The following is a 19,478-nucleotide window of genomic DNA, read 5'->3' on the forward strand; positions in this document are numbered from 1 at the left end:
GTATTATTTAGACACAAACCAAGCAAATGCCGAAAGAAACTAGGCAAGTACTTCTAGAACTTTGTATGGTCACTTTTTAAATAAAACAGGAGCGATCAGTATGATCCTAAATCTGTAACACCACCCTGAAGCATAGCATTTATTCAAAGCTTGGAGAAGATATTCCCAGGAAAATCCAGTGGAAACAGGTCTTGCAGAACAAGAACTGCAGATGGACAGTTATTACCAAAACTCTGCACAATCAGAAAAACCCCACCTCCTCAAGGCTGAATAGACAAATTTATGTAACTCACAGCATTTATAAGAATCTTGTGTTCATCACGGTTGCTTAAAATAACCACTTTAGTAACACACACCTACTACTTTGATTTGTGCTCAGTCTGAGTGCAAAGGGAGCCTTTATGATTTCTAAGTCTTCAGTCTTCATTCCCACCTACCTACAGATGCAATTAGTCTTTGTAATTTCAGATCAGACTAAATGTCTTCGTGTGTCTGCAGAGCTTAACAGTACCAAGGCCTTGACAAAAAAAAATGAGTTTTCTTAAAAATTAAATATTCTAGGTGCAGCTTAAACCCTTACCAAAATGGCTAGTCCTGTGATACTTTTCAGGGAAAGGCCCTAACATCCATTTCCAGGATATCCTAGCACATTAGCCATCCTGGAGAGTAACTAGGAGGTCTCCATGGTAGCTCAGCAAGTCAAGGAAGATCAGTAACCAGTGCTGGAAATGCTTTGTGGTATAGCCCTGCTTTCCTTCAGTCTCCGGGCTCATGTTAAGCTTCAGTCCTACTGCTAAAATAGGGCAAGTTATTCCAGCCTGGTACGATGTGAGAGGTACCCTGAAAGAAACATTTGAAAGCCAGAGACAGATTGACATAAGGGAAAAACAGAAATGCAGATGGGAACCTTGAAGCTGACGCTACTTTCCAGAAGGACATACAGAATCTTTGATAAAATATTGTTAACTTCCTGCAAATGTCCAGAAATCAGTTAAAACCATGTCTTGTCATCAGGGGATACTAAAATATCATAGTGTCAGGTAGCAGAGGAAACTCCAAAAAATCCCATACTACATAGGCTAGAGAGGTTTTGGTAGTCAACTAATTATAAAGAAAGGCATTGCAGCAACTGGAAATGAGATGCAAATATACTCTTCAGTCCTCTCCCAGAGAGCACAAACACATTCTCTCCAGAGGATGAAAGCAGCAGACTCTCCATTATCATGCCTCTGTGGTGGCAGTGGGCCTGGTAATAGACAATGCAGTATCTTTTATTAACTACTTTACCAAATTACTCAAATTTGGGACCACTGAACTCAAGTCCGGTGACCTCCTCACATCCAGGATGTGTTTAGGCAGCAACAGTTGCATTGATAACACGTTCAAGTTCAGTAGTTCTGGAGCTGCAGACAAGGAGTGGCAGATGAAAGTGTTTTTTTCCAACTGCACCTTTGCCAACATGCCTCAATCACGCTGGATTTAAAGCAGAGTTAGGTTTTGAGGGCTCTGTCAATATTTAGTCTCCTGATGGAGACTGTCAGTCACCACTAATAACAACAAATTTCAATCTAGCCATCAAGAATCAAAGTGAGCCTACAAGCTCCAGATCCACATGACACTGAACAGCCATCATATGACAGCAACTGTGCAGCAACAATAAGCCACATCTAAAGCAAACCACTTGCAAGGAAAAGGCTCCTCCACTACTACTGCTCTGATTTTTGTTCTAATCTCTGCACAAAGACATATTGCCCTGGGATCCCTCTTGCCATCAAAGGCCTGCCCAAAGAGTAGCTTGGAGGAGACAGTCTGCAACAAACACAGCTCTAAGCTGGTCACCTCTAAACTGTAAGCAGATAGTGTACGCATGCCACTACAAAGCACACACACATGTGATCAAAGCAAACAGGGCAGCAGGGGTAGGGTGGGTGTCAAGGCCTGCCAGACCTCTGCAGTACATATTCAGAAGCAAAAAAGATATCAGGAGAACTTACTATGATCACTGAATTCATGCCTGTTAAAATTACTTACTGGATTCTTGGCTCTCAGCTGCTCCTAGGGCTACACAGAGCTTTGAGAGGAAGAACAAATAATTATCAGTTTTGTTCCTGGTGCAGCCAGTGCAGACTCCATGCATTTTAAACCAGGGAAAGCAACTCACTGCTACAGGTGTGGTGTTTGGCATCCACAGACACAGGCTTGTCTCTGGCAAGAAACTGTAATACTGTTGGAGGTAAATTTCAAATCATACACAAACATACTGACAGTCTAAAACAGTGGTGAGGAGTTGCCTAGTTGCAGTCAGGTTGCAGCTGTGGGTCATTAGAGCACAGCTATCTCAGCACTTCCTTTCTTCTCGATCCCCTGCCTGTGCACAGACAGTGACATGGAACAAGGCAGGAGAAGTCCTGAACCTACAGATACCTTAGGCTTTATGAATCAGCAGTGCCAGCTCAGAAAAAGGGGGCTGCACTAGAGGGAAGAATCCACCTCTGCGGACAAAAACTACCCTGTCTCCCAATTAAGAGCCCTTAGCTCTGTCTAGAACACTTTTTCATTAGACTTGCAGAGGCTAATGTAGAAATTAAAAACTGAAAAGGCGGAGCCAGATGATTGACCCTAAATAACTTCTAAGCAATTCAATCATGTCTTTCCCATTGCTGGCTTAAACAGCAGGGTATTGTGACTGGTATTGATTGGTCTGTTTGTTACTTTAGCTGGTAACAGTCTGCATCTGAATGAAAGTTTTTATTTTTATTACATGACTCAGACTATCTGAGCAGATAATCAATTATATTAAAATCTCCATTAAAGAGTTAGATTAAAACCATCTTATTTCCCTTGAAAGACATTAGTGTACTTCATTGTCAATACTCTTATCAGGGCTCACTAAGCTATAGGGAGAATCCACACTGAAATAGCTTTAGAGGTATTACCAGAAAATGAGTACTTGGAAGCTCAAAAACAGCCTTCATATTCCTTTACATCTCCCACTGAGCTATTCTTTATATGATGCAATATGAAAATGTTGTGCTGATAATGTAGCTCTAGGAATGAACATGAACATTTTAGGCCTCACATACACCTATTTTTCAGTGCTATAGATTCACAGGAGGTCTTAAAAAACAAAAATCTTACAGCAACAGTGCTCTTTGGCTCATACTGCTATCCCTGTTTAACTGATGTGATTAACTGAGGCAGAAAGATATTGAACTTTTTGTCCAAGGTCAGAGAGTGAGGTCAGGAATGGAGCTAAAGCAGACTCCAGCTCTTTCAGTTCACTGCTTTGTTTTAAACCATCTAATCTCCCTTTCAGCTCTTTCATGCCAAAGTACAAATGACTTGATACACTGTTACACTTAAAGGTGCAAATCCCCAGTGTAAAAAGAATGCAGGTTAGGATTTAAAGCAAGTGTATGAAAATCCCTTTCAGTCCACAGAAATATTGCAGCACATCCCATCACTTTAATAGTATCTCACAACACAAGGGACTTGAGTCATGTTTAGTGTACTGCCAATTCCAAGTAAAAGCTCTTAGGAATACTAAAATTTATGTGGTCAGCCAGGAACGTAGCTGATGCAGACTCTTGGAATAATGTATTATAACCAACTTTTAAATTTGCATATTAACAAAGTTAAAAAACAAGCAAACAAACAAACAAAAGACCCACCTTAATTTCTACAGCATTTTTCAAGTGTTTTATGAATACTAAATAATCATCTTGACAACTCCATGACAAAATGGTACCAAGCAGTTATCTCAATATAGAAGCTGCACAAAGATGTGAAAACTAAAGCTGTAGCTTCAGACCTAAGAAATAACAAAAGCCTCTAACTGCTCCCAAGGCCAAAAATATACAAACATTAGTGAAATGAAATATCAATGCCAGCAAACTCAAGCGGTGACAGGATTCCCTGGCCATCTTCCCCTTGTTCCCAGGTTTTCCATTACAGATTTTACATCATGGTCCATATTAAAGAAAGCCAAATCAATGCAGAATAGGTTGCTTTCTTTTTCTTCCTTACTTAACTTAAACAAAATAGCTTTCTTCAAAATGCACACTGTGCTGGATTTATCCCTACCCCTCCAAGAATTTTCATTTCTTTACAATGAAGGAGAAACACAACTTCATTTCTGTCAGACTTTGGTCCAGTTAGTAACTTTTACTTCCAAGTAATAGTGTGTACTGAAAGTTCAAAAGACACATGTTCTGTAAGAATCAGATTTAATTAACTTTTTAAGTCCTTTTCCTAGCTTTCTAGAACAGATACCTCTTTGCCATAGATGTAACTTTTTTCTTTTTTCTCTTTCAATTTTTTTTTCTTTCTTTTCAACTGCACCAGTAGAAACAGAGTGAAATAGCACCCAGCAAAAATGTGTAATTTAAGAACCTATATAGCAAGACTTGATGTGTATTTAAAAAAAAAGCTTAAATGATTCAGACACACCCCAAAAATCAGTGGGACCTGAAGTAATTTCATAAACCTAATTCTTATTTGTAATTTAAATATCTGAACAAAAGTTCTCAATTGCTCATAGGATGTCAGTATTTCAAACCTTATAGTTTTCTGTGCATAGCAGAGTCTGAGGATGCCTCCCCCCTGAAAAGCTGCAGTCTTCTGTGACATTCAGAGACCTTTTTGAATAGCTCTTATTAACATTGCAAAGAAATATTTTCAAGATGGGCATCAGTATGACTGCTGGCCTTTTATAGGGGTGCTGCAAAAATAAGTAAGGAGTAATCAGCTGCTTACTATAGCAGATGTGGAGAGAACCTTCCACTTCCAAGGCCCACATATTAGCCACAGAGGCAAACCAGGACAGAGAGGAAGAGGCACAGAGGGACACCAAGAGCAAGGCATACAAGGAGCCTGGGACCTGACTGGAGAGTGCAACTGGAAGACAAGAACAAGCATCAGGACTGGACTACAGAAAGGCTTGAGGTGAGACCACCAATGACACAAAAGAATGAGCTGCATTCCAGGAGCTGAAGCCACGTGTGATTAAAGAGGCTGACAGCTCACCAAGAGTACAGTGAGCCAGGCAGACAGTAGGAAAGTGCCGGTGTACAAGAAGGATGCAAGGAGCAGCAAGATCTGCAGAAAGGCATATATCCTACTGAATGTACTATCTACTGGGGACAAGTGTTCCACAAGCCAGAAATCTGCCACACTGAGCCCTTCAATCAGACCACAGTAATTTTGGGAGTGAGCACATTCAGCATAGCTCCTTCCAGAGAAGTATCTATATCCCACCACCTGCTTTCCAGATCTGATAGGACTCTTCACACATGACTACAAACAAGCTCAAATCAGGTTTTTGTTTAGTTGTCTTCCCTACCACAGAGGAGGTTCCAATAAAGTATTTATAAGCTGGTTTATAATGAAGAGTATTTTTAGCAGAGAGCTTTACTGACCTTCAGTGCTAATATACTATTACCCGCTTACATAAAATAGCCCAGAGTTCCAGTTAATTTTTACATTATACACTTGTTATAAATTGTTACCTTACTGAAGTCCAATCCTCAAAATAGAAGAATTCAAATTCTTTCTTCAGCCCTAAACATTCTGCAAAACCAAGAGCAGACTGAAAGGGCTGTTAACATTCACACCCAGTTTAGATATCTGATGTGCCACAAAGTAATTATTATATTTGTTATGTATTTAAGATATAATTAACAGTATAGGTGATTGGCAAAGATTCATTATATAAGTCAAATTCCAACACCTTTACTCACTTTAAATAGCACTTTGCCTTGAAAGCAATGACAGTGATTTCAATGGCAGATAAGGTACTCTTTAACAGGAACCAAAGTGACCCAAATGGTTCCATTTTTGTAGTGAACTTGTCTTCTCCTGTATTTATGAACAGACTGCACACACATCAGGATCTACCATATATAAACAGACAAGTTATAAAGAGATCCAGATCTCTTAATGATAATGCATTATTTGCATGACACTTAGATGTTCCTCAACTACTAGAATATCAATCAAGTCCAAATTATCTTCATGGTTTGCATATAACCTCTTTCAGTAATGAAACTGCTGTTATGGTTTCTGCTACTCCTATTTTAGACAAATATTGTAACCACAAAGCACAGGTGTGAGCCTCTCTGACAATTCCAGTTCGGAATGACAAAAACCAGATACCTTAGCCCCTTTATTCTTGGGGACAAGCTACAAACACTATTTGAAGAGACAGATTAATTTCAGGCAATGATTAGTCTTGAGAGCAGCTGTACTTACTGTACATAGGCTTTATGTGATTGGAGAATCAATTAATTTGCAATTTTTACAGAAAACAGTGCACAGAAACTTAACACAGTTGCCCGTCTTCCAAACATACCATTAGTCAAACTGCTCTGAAGTCAGTGTCCAAAACTTACAGCCTGTGCTTCCACTAGAAGCAGACAGGTACTCATTTTCACTTCACAAGTCAGACATTAAACCATTATCAGGGAAACACAAACAGCATCACTAGGTCACTGAGGAGCAAGAGATCTGGGAGACAGGAAATTAGTTCTCTCCTTTGTGGTTTTCTTCTGTTACCCAGAAAAGTCATCAGTTTATACACCCCTCAGTTCCTCAGCTCATTGACTGCTGCTTACACACATTGTACAGTTATTACAGTTTTTCATGTGAGTAAGGAAAACCAATGAAATTCCCCTTATATAGGAACAATTGTCTTTCATAAGCAAAAGCCACTGTGATGTTTGAAAACATAGATTGATTATAATGTATCAGGTATTAAACAAGCAGACACATGGAAAGGATGCAATAGGTCCAAATAAAATGACTGCATCTTTGAATGTTTTAAAGACCAGTAACCTTAAACATGGAATTTGAAACAAAACTGAAATCACTATATTGTGTACATTACTACTGATATCCCAACCTACAGTTAAAACGAAGTCAGATAAATGGCTTATGCTCTGTTTAGAAGATGCTAACCCAGTAGAGAAATATTTGAATGTTACCAAACAAAAGAGGCAATAAAGGTTTGGATAATGCCTTTAACCCGTTCTTTCTATAATGAAAACTCTGGATCTGAAGAAAAACATATCCTGAATAACTTGTTCTCCCCTTCAAACATTCATCTGTGTGATTATTTTCCAAGTAGACTGGTGACTTTCCTCAAGTCTGCAACTAAAACATTAAACCATAACAAAAACATACAAATCCTGACCATTGCCTGCATCTTGCCTTACACCTCATTGTTCTTGTGCGTAGAGCAGCCTTCACTGTTTAACAGAAATCTGTAAACTTTTTGAGACAGTACTTACGCCTGTCTTCAAATTGCACACACTATTACACATACATAATTATACACCTCCAGAAATGAAAAACAAAAGCTAGAAGCAAACAGGTATGAGAACTTTGACACACTTTTTTGTTTGCTTCCTTCTGAAAATCAAAGGAACCTATTATTTCAGTTTCATCCTAGGAGAATGCCACAGACTGCAGTGAATTAACATGTGATCACACTAGCATCCACAAGCAATAACTGTTCATTCCAGGGCTCTGAAGCCTTGCATTATTATATTTGTGAATCTTCTACAGAGATTTTTGCCTAGATAGCTTTCCTTTCACATAAATGTCATCACATTTTATCATCTGGTTTAGGTAAGATCAGAAAGGTTGCTAAAGGATTTGCAAATTGGTCCACCAAGGCCAGTGTTTGACCTCTGTAATAAGGTAACACTGACATGTTTCTAATGAATGCAGCAAGCATGTGGCAGCCATACCACACTTTGACATTTTAATTCACTTAGCACATTGATTCTTTTATGCTTTATTTATCATTCAAGAAAGTACTTACAGGGTCAGAAGGACCACAGAAGTCTCTGAACACTTTTGAAGGATCAAATTGTCTAATCTCCATTGCTATGCAAGGGCCTGAACACAACTCTGAAACCATCTCCTGGAAGAGAAAGAAGACAGAAAAACAGCTGAACTCTTTGGGTTTCAGCAAGGGTTGTATTTCTCCCCAAAACAGGGCCCAAACTTACAGGACATGAACAATTAAGAAATATGCATTTAGGAAAGTGAGGACGCTAAACAGATACCATTAGTATTCACCACAAAAGAAATGTTTTCCATTTTGCTACTTGGTTTAGAAGGTAGAAATCGAGAAAAATTGGATATTCAGCTTCAACAGGATTCTGAATAGCATATAACAGCATCCATAATACTTTAAATTCTTTTGTAGGTACGTCCTTATTGATCTGGACTAGATTCCATGGCAGCATCTCATAACTTGTCAAACTAGACTGAATCACTGGAATGCACTTTGCTGGGTTTTAAGCCTGAAAAATCACACTGTGTTCAGCCAGTTCCACAGGCAGCAATGTACTTTCCTACCAGAAGCACAGTGCACAGCCTACATCTGTTTTCAAACATACACCCATTTGATGGCTTTAAGGAATTAAAATGTCTCCTGGGCTTTTGGTTCTCTCTGTTTTCCTCACAGATTACCACAGAAGCTGAAACACGCAAGCCAACAGAATCTGTGCCTGTGGTACAACCTGTTAGGGAAAGGGTCTGGCAACATTCTTGTGATGTACTAATACCAGGATCTCAGTTACAGTGAAATCATCTGTTTCCCTGGAGTCTCCAGGAGAGTAAAGAGACATTGTGAGTTCTGTGTGGGTGATGAAGATGGGTCTTAGTTCTCATAAGCTTAAATTAGCTCTGGGCATTAGTGCCAATTTGGAATTTGTTAATTAGAAGTATAGGTTTCACAAGCAGAAAGAATCTATTTTGATGTTCTAGTCTGACTTCCTTTTTTAAATCATGCCCTTATAATTGCATACTTGTCTAGAAATCTGGACAGACAAGTTTTAAACAAATCAAGACATTTAAAGGAATCAGAACCAATGAGGAAAAACGAAAGGACAAAACATGCACAGAAAGTAAGAGAGGACAGGTAAGGACTAGCAAGGTTCTGCAATCATGCCCACCAGCCAAGGCAGATCAAAGATGAACCATGGCAAAGCATACAGAGTGGATGAAAGAGCAGAAAGAAAACAAGAACTAAGTCCTTCTCTTCCTTCAATGAATTATGACAGAAAATAAATACACAATGACTCTGAGTCAAGCAGCACTCTTCCAAAAGCTGCTATCTTATACTGGATTCCATACTGAGAACGTGTACCTAAGCTCCCCTCTCTGAATTTTATCCAGTGCCTCTATCATCAACAGGATCCTAGGAAATTTAGGTGGAAGTATTCCTTAGAGACATGAAGAGAGTGCAGACTAGCTTCATGCTCTACAACATAAATAAATATTTTAATTCCAAAAACTGTGTTATCACCAACAGATCCTCTGTTCAAAACAGGTCCCACATATTTGACCCACATATTTCATTTTGCTAAGAAACAGTAAACAGTTCCTCCCTCTTTTATTGTTTCTGTCTCAGCACAAACACCCCACCAGCAACAGTGAACAACATGACCAAAGTTACTCCTGACTTCTTCACTACTGCACAGAGCTGAGACCTGAAGACCAGCTGCCACCAGGTACAGCACAGAGGCAGGTGGCTCTGCGTCAGACAAGCCTGATCTACTTACGCAGCCTCATCAAGTCCAGAGCTGAGACTAAATAGCAGGCAAGGTTTGTCTGGTGAGGCTACCAGGTACAGCTATATCAAATTTTCTCTGGCAAACAGTTTATTTGTCAAATAGTATGGTTTGTGGTCAGCCACAACCATTCCTGGATGTGGAACAAGCTCAAGGATTTTTGATTAACAAAGTGGATTCTGAGCTGAAATAATCTCACTTATTTTCTCCCATTTTCTATTCTGGCTAGAGTAGGAAATACAAAGCAAAATAGCACAAAAACTAAGCAACAACATGTAAAATCCCATGTAGGTGATACTAACAAAGCTAAAATTTTGGGCAATTGTACCGCTTTCTCTTTTCACAGAGCACTTTATATACAATGTCAAACCTTTATCTGACTGACAAGAAATAATCAGAAGAAATGGAACTACAGTTTTTTAAAAGGATTTCTGGATGCTAGTATCTTTTGTGCTGAGTTATTTTGAAATGATAAATAAAATTTAGATCAAAACAGATGGTTCTGAGTCACATATAGAAGTGGTCATATTCTTTCTCCAATATCCTATTTTGTAACACACTTTCCTTTTTGGACTGCACCAGCAATACCCATTGTTGTTCCAATGTGTGCCTTCTCCAGAACCCTTTACCATCATGGTTAACTTTTCCATGTTTTCCTGCTTCTCAGATATTGAGTGCATGAAAATATTAATTTGATTTCTTTTCAACTGAGTCAATCCAGCACATATAACTTGCAGGATGGAGTCCTAGATTCTCACTTTTCTTGACATCAGCTACAACGCATTTTATTTATTGACTTACCTTGTTTAAATGTCACCTTCCCTTCTGAGTAACTCTCCAATTAAATTATATAACTAAAATTTGCAGCTTGTCAGAGGGTTAGAGATCGTGCAGCCCAAGAGCTGCAGAAAATGGTAGAGAATTTCCCATTTTTTCAAAGCAGAGATTTTTGCAGCACTACAGGACTCCTCAGGCCCTGAAATACTGGTCAGATACTTCCATTTTTAAATTCTGCCACATACTCACAAATATGACTGTCCAATCTCCCTTTGGTACTTGTCAAAAATTTTGTTCAGAGGAGGCCTTATGAGTATTCCACAATCTGAGAGTGAACTAACAGTACTCCTAACCCGTTTAAAGACAAATCTACAAACCCTGTTGAAGTAAGTTAGACTGAACAATCATAAAGAAGGAAAAAATAATAAAAAATTCATTTTCAGAGTAGTATTAATAAATATGTAGGAAACTTACAATAATGTAACCGTTTAAAAATTAAGGATAATTTGCAACATAATAGCATGGCAGTGAAGCTAAACTCGTTACTAGGAGTAAATTACATAGTAAAGTAAAAATTACTATGAGTAAAATGAACCAAAATCCTCTGAGAGAAGGTGATCCAGAAATACAAGCTTATCTTCTTGTATTCCCATTGTTCTATCTGCAACCAGGAAGTTTTATGTGACAGTACAACAAAGCATAATACTGTAGAGAGTCTTAGATGTCCACTGGGATCACAGCATATCTTAAACTTCTAAAATTTTCTGAATATTTACAGAAGTCAGATGAATAAACTAAAGAATAGTTCAAGATGTCATTAGGAAAGCCTCCAACACAGCAGCCTCATTGTAAATAAAATGATAAATATTTATTTTGGTCCAAGCTACTACTACAATATCCAATCAAACAAAGATGCAGGTGTGATACATTCTCATAGCTCAGCATCAGTAAAATAACTTTTCTGGGGGAAGCTGGGTACATGATTCTGTTATATTTTACAAATTCCTTGGCTGAACAATTTTCAAGAAAAGCTCTCCTCAATTTTGACACACATAACACAATTCTCACAACAAATTAATTTATTTGAGGACAGACTAGAACTGCTCAATACCAGGTTCATAAAAGAAACCACATCACAATCCCAAGCAATAAGAAATGTGGTAATTTCCTCACTTGAGCATATTTTATTTTTAATCAGATTATTGTTAAACTTACGCTTACCAGGTATTCAGGGACGACACCTTTGTAAATCTCATAAAATTCTTCCACATTTGGACGCTCCATGTTGAACTAAGAAAACCAAAACATTACTCAGTCTGAATTAAACAGCAGCAGGAATATACAGACACCCCTTCTTAACAAGCAAACATTCAGAATCCTCTAAGTTTTACTAGGTAAAAGGAATGGCTTTACTACTGCGATATGAAGTTTGTCAGCAACTTAGTCAGTGATGGCACAGGCAACATAGCACACAGTATCTTTTTCCACACCAAATACAAGTATACAATGCAGTGTTGGCTGATCCCACTAAGAAAGGAGCTATTCTTCATTAGTGATAGGGATTTGAGTGACAGGAGAATGTCAGTTCTTGAGACTTTCACCACAACTGAAGAGCAGGACTCTTGAGAACAATCTCTGTGCCAAATTCCTTTAACTGCTAAGGGTATTCAGGGTGTCAAAATCCCTTAAGTACCTTTAAAAATATTCCCTATAATTCTAATATACTAAATATATATTAAAAAAAAAAGGAAGGATATTAACAACAGTTTCATTAATCTTAGCTAGTACATTTTGTAAAGATATCTCAAATTGCTCCTGAAGAGACAGATATAATTACCTCCCCTGCTAACTATAGGGAAACTCAGATACAGGAAAGTGAAATGTCTTGGCTCAAGGTCACCAAGCAAACAGAAACAGATTAGCTGATCAGTCAGATACTAAACCACAAATTTCACAAGGACAATGCTCATCCCAAAACACAGCAACAGTTTGCACAAGGGTTTTATACTACAGGAAGGAATCTGTACACAGCTACGACATAAATACAGCAGTACTCTAACTTCTGTTTATCACAAAAGCACACAAAAGGAAACCTACCATCTGCAAAGCTGAGATCTCAAATCCTTCCTTGAGGATGGCTTTTATAATCTGCCCAGAAAGCCCTGAAGAAACATGGAAAATACAGTATTTAATTTCAAAAAGCAGATTTTACAACTAAAAGGTATTATGCCAATATACTGCTTATTCTCAAACTGAAAAAACAGTGTTTGTGTAATACTTGAGAGGAAGCAGAGAACAGAGCTGAGTTTACACACTCTATGTTCTATATGAGCTTACATGTAGATGGTTACAAATAATTAAATTCCATGCAGCTGTTGAAAAGCATTTCTACCAAAAAAGGTAACTAGTGAAGCCTTTGCTTTTCTCAGATCAACTGCAAAACACCCAGTTGCTGCAAGACCAAGATTTATATTTTTAATGAATACCCATTAGAAATACTGATGCTAAATCAGTCATCAATTCAGAGCACCAGCTGTCTTTTTCTTTTTGTAGGTCCTGCTTTAAGCCAGAAACAATGGAGGATGGTAACAAATGTTGCCAATAAACTAGCACAGGAGTTCATGTCTTCTATGGGAAAAACCCATTTACCATATTCTATGCAAAATAACCAATTCCTTCAAAGTGTATAGCTCACAAATATGCCCTTGCTCATGATACTGCTTGCTTATTATCTCCAGAACACATCCTCAAAGACTGAATGACATTGTAAAACAAAAGATGGAACTTCAGGAAACAAGAATCACTGATTTTCCACTGGATGTGTATTTTAGATTTGCCTGTGCTTATAAGATCAGACCATTTTGAAGATTATGTCAGCCAACACAGTACTCTGTGTGAGTGAATTTCACAGAATCTTTGTTTTTTGTAGAACACAAATGCCTGTCCACTAATACAATTTGTGAGAAACTACAAATTTCTGGACATTTATCTAGAAAAGAATTAATCACAGAAGAATACCCTGTAACAAATGACAACAGCAGGATGTGACTTCTGGTCATCAGATCCTTTTATTATGTAGTCTTTAAACTGCAGGATATTTAGCACTGCATAAATTTAGAAGATGAGAATAAAACAAAGCTAGTATGGAAGTTATAGCATGCTTGAGATACAGCCTACTAATACCTGTGGCATAGGACTGGGGAGCTTCCTACCACATTAAAAGGTCAGTGGAAGCTCTGAGTAAATGAGACAGGTTTGAAAGGCTTTCAAAAATTGTATTTACAAATGAAAATGAAAAAAAAAACCCTCATCTTTGAAGTATTTGCTATCGTATTTTCACACTAAGGTTTGTGTAGAAAAGCCTTCCTTCTACAAAATACTGCATATTTCTTCCAAAAATCTTCCAACTACTGAAGGGAATACCTGAGATTTCAGTGCATACTCAGTCCATGCAGCTCTTTGTGTTTATAGAACATAAAAACAAGCAGAGGCAAATACAATTCCTGTCCCACTATACAGTATATAAAAACATGTTCCACCATGTTTTTATATTTAATATTTATTAAATATTTATTAGTATTTAATATTCCTGTGAACCCAGAGGGAAAAAAATCACCTTTTTTTAAGATAAAAAAATAAATAATTGCAACAGCAAAATGAAGGGACTTGGACAGGTTTGCCCAGGAAATGCAAGAGCACATCAGAGACAGAACCCAGAGCTCTGGTTTCTTTTTGTCCACCCTGCTGGAAAGGCTGAGCAGCTCAGATGTTTCCACACAGGTTCCACTGAGGCAAAGAGCCTTGTTTTCAGAGATGAATAGGCAGTCTGTAAATAGATCAAGTGACTGGCTGGGAATCATTCAGGAAATGAATACATAAATTGAATTAATAAATAAATTAATTAATTTAATTAATTAACTAATTAAATATGTGACACAGCATAAACATTTCCTCATTCTCAGTCTTCAAAGGCAACACTCTGGTCAACTGCTTCACCAGAAACCAGCCAAGATGAAGAAAGGGCACTGGTAGATAAATGGCCACTGCCACTTGCAGGGAAAAAGCTATGAGAAAGATAAGGGACAGCTGCTTTGCCTGACAGACGTCCATTTTACACTTTATCTGTCAACAATGGGCTACTTGCAGAGGCACTCTCAGCCAGCAAGCATCTAATTAAAATACATCAAATTATGGGGATTATGGAGATCTGCATTTTACAGAACTTTTGTCTGCCGCAGTTTTACAACCTACAAGGAAAATCCATGTTTTAGAGAAGCAAAGGGGGACTCTATTCAGCTTTCTGGTCTGTTTCTCTACTGAAGTCACTTCTGTAGAGAGGAGATAAGTCTCCTTTAATGATAGAAATGAAAGTAGGAAGGTATTTTGCATAAAGGTATTTAATTCAAGGTTGCTTTAATAACTGTGATAAATCTATCAAAATTTTCCTCTACACTGTATATATATATGTATATGAGTGAGAGTTCACTCTCACTCATCAGAGCAGCAGAGCACTTTGTTGCTCCAGACAGATTGCCCATGTCTGCAATGCCCAAAAGGCTTAACCAAAGGATTTATTCAGACAGATTTATTCAGACCCACAAAATTCAAAGTGCCTTGAGGAAGAAGGGCCATGAGGTTTAATTTCTGTTTGCAAAGCAGGATGCTAGCTCCACTTCCAAGATGTGGGAATTGAGGCAGAGGAGCATAAGCAAGCTGCCAGTGGTGGTGCAGATCCACAGTTCCAGTGACTTGCCCTCCTTTGTCCCATTTTAGGAAATCCATGTATCATTTCTCCTAGGGACACTTTCCTTTCAAATTCTACCTGAACCAAAATAGAAACAAAAAGCACAAAGGCAATCCCCAAGCAACAGAAGAGTGCAAGCTCAAGGCTCAGTATGGGATCTGTCTGAGGCCTTCAGCCAGTTGCGTGACTGAACTGGGACGTATCCTCTTCTTTGGGGGCAGATAAGGCTCAGGAAAACATGAACTAATTAGTGTGTCATTTCAGCAGCTTTCAACAGTTCTTTTCCACTTTAAAATCCAAATCTGTAGTGAAAAAACAACTTTCTAAGGACCCTTCAAAAAGGGTCAGTGGATGTTTAAAATGTGATTACAATAAGAACACAAATCAAAGCCACAGATTAGGCACCAGTTAGGACCAATTTTCAGTCTCAAAGCACAAAAGAATCCCAAGCATTACTAAATGCAACTGAGGGAATTTAATCCAAGCAAAAAGAGTGAAAGACAGGGAGCACAGGCACAGATTTTATGTCTGCTGGGCAGCATTACATTACTACATACCTAATACAGGACATAGTAATTTTACAGTATAGACAGAGAAAATTTTCCAATATATTTTAATCAGGTAAAATGATAAAGTACCAAGACTTCCTCAGTTACATTAATATTACATGACTTGTAGCTTTACAACATACAGTATTTGAAAACTGCCCTTCATTAAGAAACAGAAAGTAGCAGGGAAGACATCAGACTGAAAAATGTTACCACTGTTTGCAGAATTATGCATTGGGATAAAATAAAACAGTTTAATGCAAGTCACTTTTAACCTAATAACACTTTAATCAATGAGCCATAGCAGCTGTGCTACTAGGACCTTTCAGTCCCAGTGCACTATGAACCACCAGCCCTATGAGTAGGAATATTACATTCTCTTCCCTTTCTTCTTGACCTGTTTCCTAATTTAACCATTCCTCTGTTAAAAGCTCATTAGGCAAGATAGCAGACTGCTTTCAAAGCAAGGCAAGAACTAGATTCCTCATCTCACCCTCCATATGTCATTTTTTCAAATCCTTCCAATACTTAAATATAATTCCTCTTAAACAACAGGGTTTTTTGACAGGAATACAAAAACTGCCATGACTGATCAGATTGATGATCCACCTCACTCAGTAATATATTTCTAAAAGTAACCTGTACTGGGTGCTTAACATATCACTAACTATAAGTAGCAATTTAATTTCAATGTCTTTTTCTGGCATTTTGAAATGTAATTTTGCTTCACAGTATAATGAAATAATCTGATTTTTTACTGCCAAGTGATAAGGTCCTATTTCAAAACTCCAGAGAACCATAATCAGGCTTGACTCCAAGCAAAACCCTTTTTGAACTCTACAAAATGGAAAAGTGGGATTTAGAGTTGGGCCCTCCTGCAATGTATTTCAGTTGAAGTTCTTGCTAATCTTTGTTTCAGACAACATTGAAAAAACACTGGGCAGTAAGTAAATAATGAATGTCCTCTCAAAAAGTGCACTTCTTCCTATCAGTTGGTCAACCTGTATCCTGAAGAACAAGGTTTCTCTCTCTCTTCTTCTTTTTCTACTTAGGAATAACACAACTCTAGACATTTTTACTATTCAGCATAAATACGCCATTTCTAGACTCCCCAAAAGTTTGGTCATGGTGATAATCTATAATTATTGGTCTCCCAGCCCCACTGTGTTCTGTATGAGAAGGATATGCATTCATTTTTGCACCTGTGCTCTGGCACACCAAGGGAATGACAGAGGGTCTCCTGAGTGACACACTCTTGGCCAGCAAAGGAGATGAGGACCTCAAAAGTCACCCAGGTTAGCAATGAGGAGGGAGAGAAAAGACAAGTGGATACAGATAGGAGAGAGAGGAGCATGTGAGGAAATGCAGAGAATATTGTTCATAGTGATGGAGTCCAGGATTTTTCCATTATTCCTCATTTCTGTCTACGTACTGTATTAAAGGAGAACCTCAAGAAGTTTGAAGGGCAGCTTTACAGACTCTTACGGAGAACTTTGTCAACACTGTAGCACTGGTGAAAACCTTTAGAGAAAATATTCATTTGAAAATACTAAAAGTTAAAGGAGTGAAGACAAAGATATCACCACGGCTGTACTGGAAAATAGAAGTCAGGATGCTGCTAGCACAAGAAAAATTATGCATGCAGATATTAAATATCAGGGGGACTTGAAACCAAAATGACCCAGTGTGTGATGCAGCTGAGAACAGGAACTGACAGACTGAAAGGGGGTGAAAGGTTCAAAGGCTTAATTCCAGCTGCAACTTTCTGAACTGCTATGAACAAGGCAAGACCACACATGTGAATGCCAGACAGGGCGTTATAAGATGCAGAATGACAAAAATCCATAGGAGGAAAAAAGGTATTCTGGGAATTCTTGCATGGGAACAGATAGGAAGAGTCACACTTAGCATTCAGATACAAAGGCCCATAGAGGAATTCAAGGCAAAGATCAGGGCCAGACTACACAAAGTATCCAGCAGTTTGGCTGGGCAGTGTGAGCCATTGGAGAAGAGCGTTTGAAGAAAGCAGTATTATGAAGAAAGGTCAGTATCTGTGCAACAGTTATGCTGAACTCAAAATGACAATTGTATATCTACAAAAAAAGAAAAAAAACCAAACCCACAAAAGCTTAGTCTTCTGTCTTTCTTTGTTTTTGTGTTAAGAGAAAGTTTAAAAAGAAAGATCCAGTTTGCTTTGTTCTTTCTTTCATGATGTTCATTACTTTGTACTCCTTTAGCACATCTACTCAGACTTTATTTTTCTTTCAACTTAAGAAGATTAGGGTCAATCACTCTGGCTAGTAAAATGTCTCTATGGCTATACTGAGTTTCATTTCTTTTTGCTTATTTCTCAAGTGTGAACAAGACTAAATATGATATTTTAGCTGAGGCTGTACCACTGGATTATATGAAGGCATTCAGTATTGTAATTCAAACCAATCACAAGCTTAGTAACATTTCTTTCCTTTTTTTCTGGTTATCCCTCCTGAACACTGCGCATGGGACATCTCATGAATGGTTACAGCTACAGAGAGGAAGTGGTTAAAATGACTCCTTGGAACGTGCATTAGCCCATAATTACAAACAATAACTTTAATCTACTATTTTACCGTCAATTAAATTAATTCTGGAGGTTAAAATCTTCATGTGATCCCCTACAATCTGCACAGTTCACCAACTCTCTGTCCAAGAACAACAGTAAATACACTGTAAGCTCTATAATTTATTTTCCACTTGGCAAAAGACTGTCACATATTCTTACATTCTGTGCCTTGGCTGTTTTCAGATCCAGTATCTTGCCTTTCTCCTTATACTCTGATTTGAAAAGGGCAGTAAAAGAGAAGACTCCAATATATTTACCTTTTCCTCCAAGGTACAGTGAGTTAGATTTGGCATGGCCACATTTTTTTCATTTTTCTAAAATGTTCTCAATTTCTGGTAACTTCAGGTTCTGTTACATCACCAAATATCAGGCCAGTGATACATTACAAAGTTTTCCATAATGATTACATTAAATCTTCTTTCTTCTAAACTAGTAAATCTGCTCATATTTTGTAAATGTACTTACAGAAAGCTGTATATCCCTATCCTACCCATCTCAGGTTAAATAAATTAAACCCATAAAGCTTTCATTGCCTAAATCTCTTATTCTTTTGCTCTCTTTTTCTGTTCTTTTTGAAACAGAGTGCCCAGAAACTGGATCTGATAAACAAGTTGGATTTTCATGAGCATTGAGCAGAACTAGTGGGTAGATAGTGAACATGGATTGTGCCTGTTTCATCACTATACCAACAATTTCTCAAACTTTTCACTGATCCCTTGCCAGTTCTTCTTTATTTTATATCTGTGCATTTATTTTCCCTTCTCCACAGTTGTGTTATGCAGTATATATTCAGTTACATCATCTTTGCATCACATCAATTTCTGCAATTCATCAGGAACATTCTGAATTCTAATCCTTCAAAATTTCAGTAGGCACTTGGTACCATGTGTGAACATTGCAAGCATGCTCTGTCCTCACCCATCCAAGCCATTAATGACAATATTGACAAGAACTGGCCCCAGGATGCCTGACAAGACTTCCATTTGTAAAGCCCTTTTAATTTTATGTGCTCATGTCCAGTCCAACATTCAGGGAAACATTTAAAGCTATGTGGATGCCTCTGCTGTAAAGATCTAAACATACAAATTATTCCACTGAATGAAAATTCTGCTTTCCTAATAGCAAAGAACTTTCACAAAGGCAGTGATAACCAAGTGAATTAGGCTATCTTACACTGTTTTACCTTCCTTTAGAGAAAGCATACTTGGAGAAGTCAGAGATCAATA

At 37.9% G+C, this 19,478-nt stretch overlaps 1 protein-coding gene across 2 annotated transcripts in view; it reads right to left on the minus strand.

The window, feature by feature from the left end:
* Window positions 1-19,478, minus strand: part of NME7 (NME/NM23 family member 7) — a 90,498-nt gene that overhangs the window by 26,933 nt on the left and 44,087 nt on the right. For both annotated transcript variants that reach the window (XM_053934818.1, XM_053934820.1), the window contains exons 8-10: window positions 12,456-12,520; window positions 11,580-11,648; window positions 7,823-7,924 (exon numbers count right to left, since the gene is read on the minus strand). In XM_053934818.1, the coding sequence (XP_053790793.1) occupies window positions 7,823-7,924; window positions 11,580-11,648; window positions 12,456-12,520 (236 nt within the window). The remainder of the gene's footprint in view (window positions 1-7,822; window positions 7,925-11,579; window positions 11,649-12,455; window positions 12,521-19,478) is intronic.

The sequence above is a fragment of the Vidua chalybeata genome, chromosome 2, assembly GCF_026979565.1.
Source record: "Vidua chalybeata isolate OUT-0048 chromosome 2, bVidCha1 merged haplotype, whole genome shotgun sequence".
Classification (NCBI taxonomy): Eukaryota; Metazoa; Chordata; class Aves; order Passeriformes; family Viduidae; genus Vidua; species Vidua chalybeata.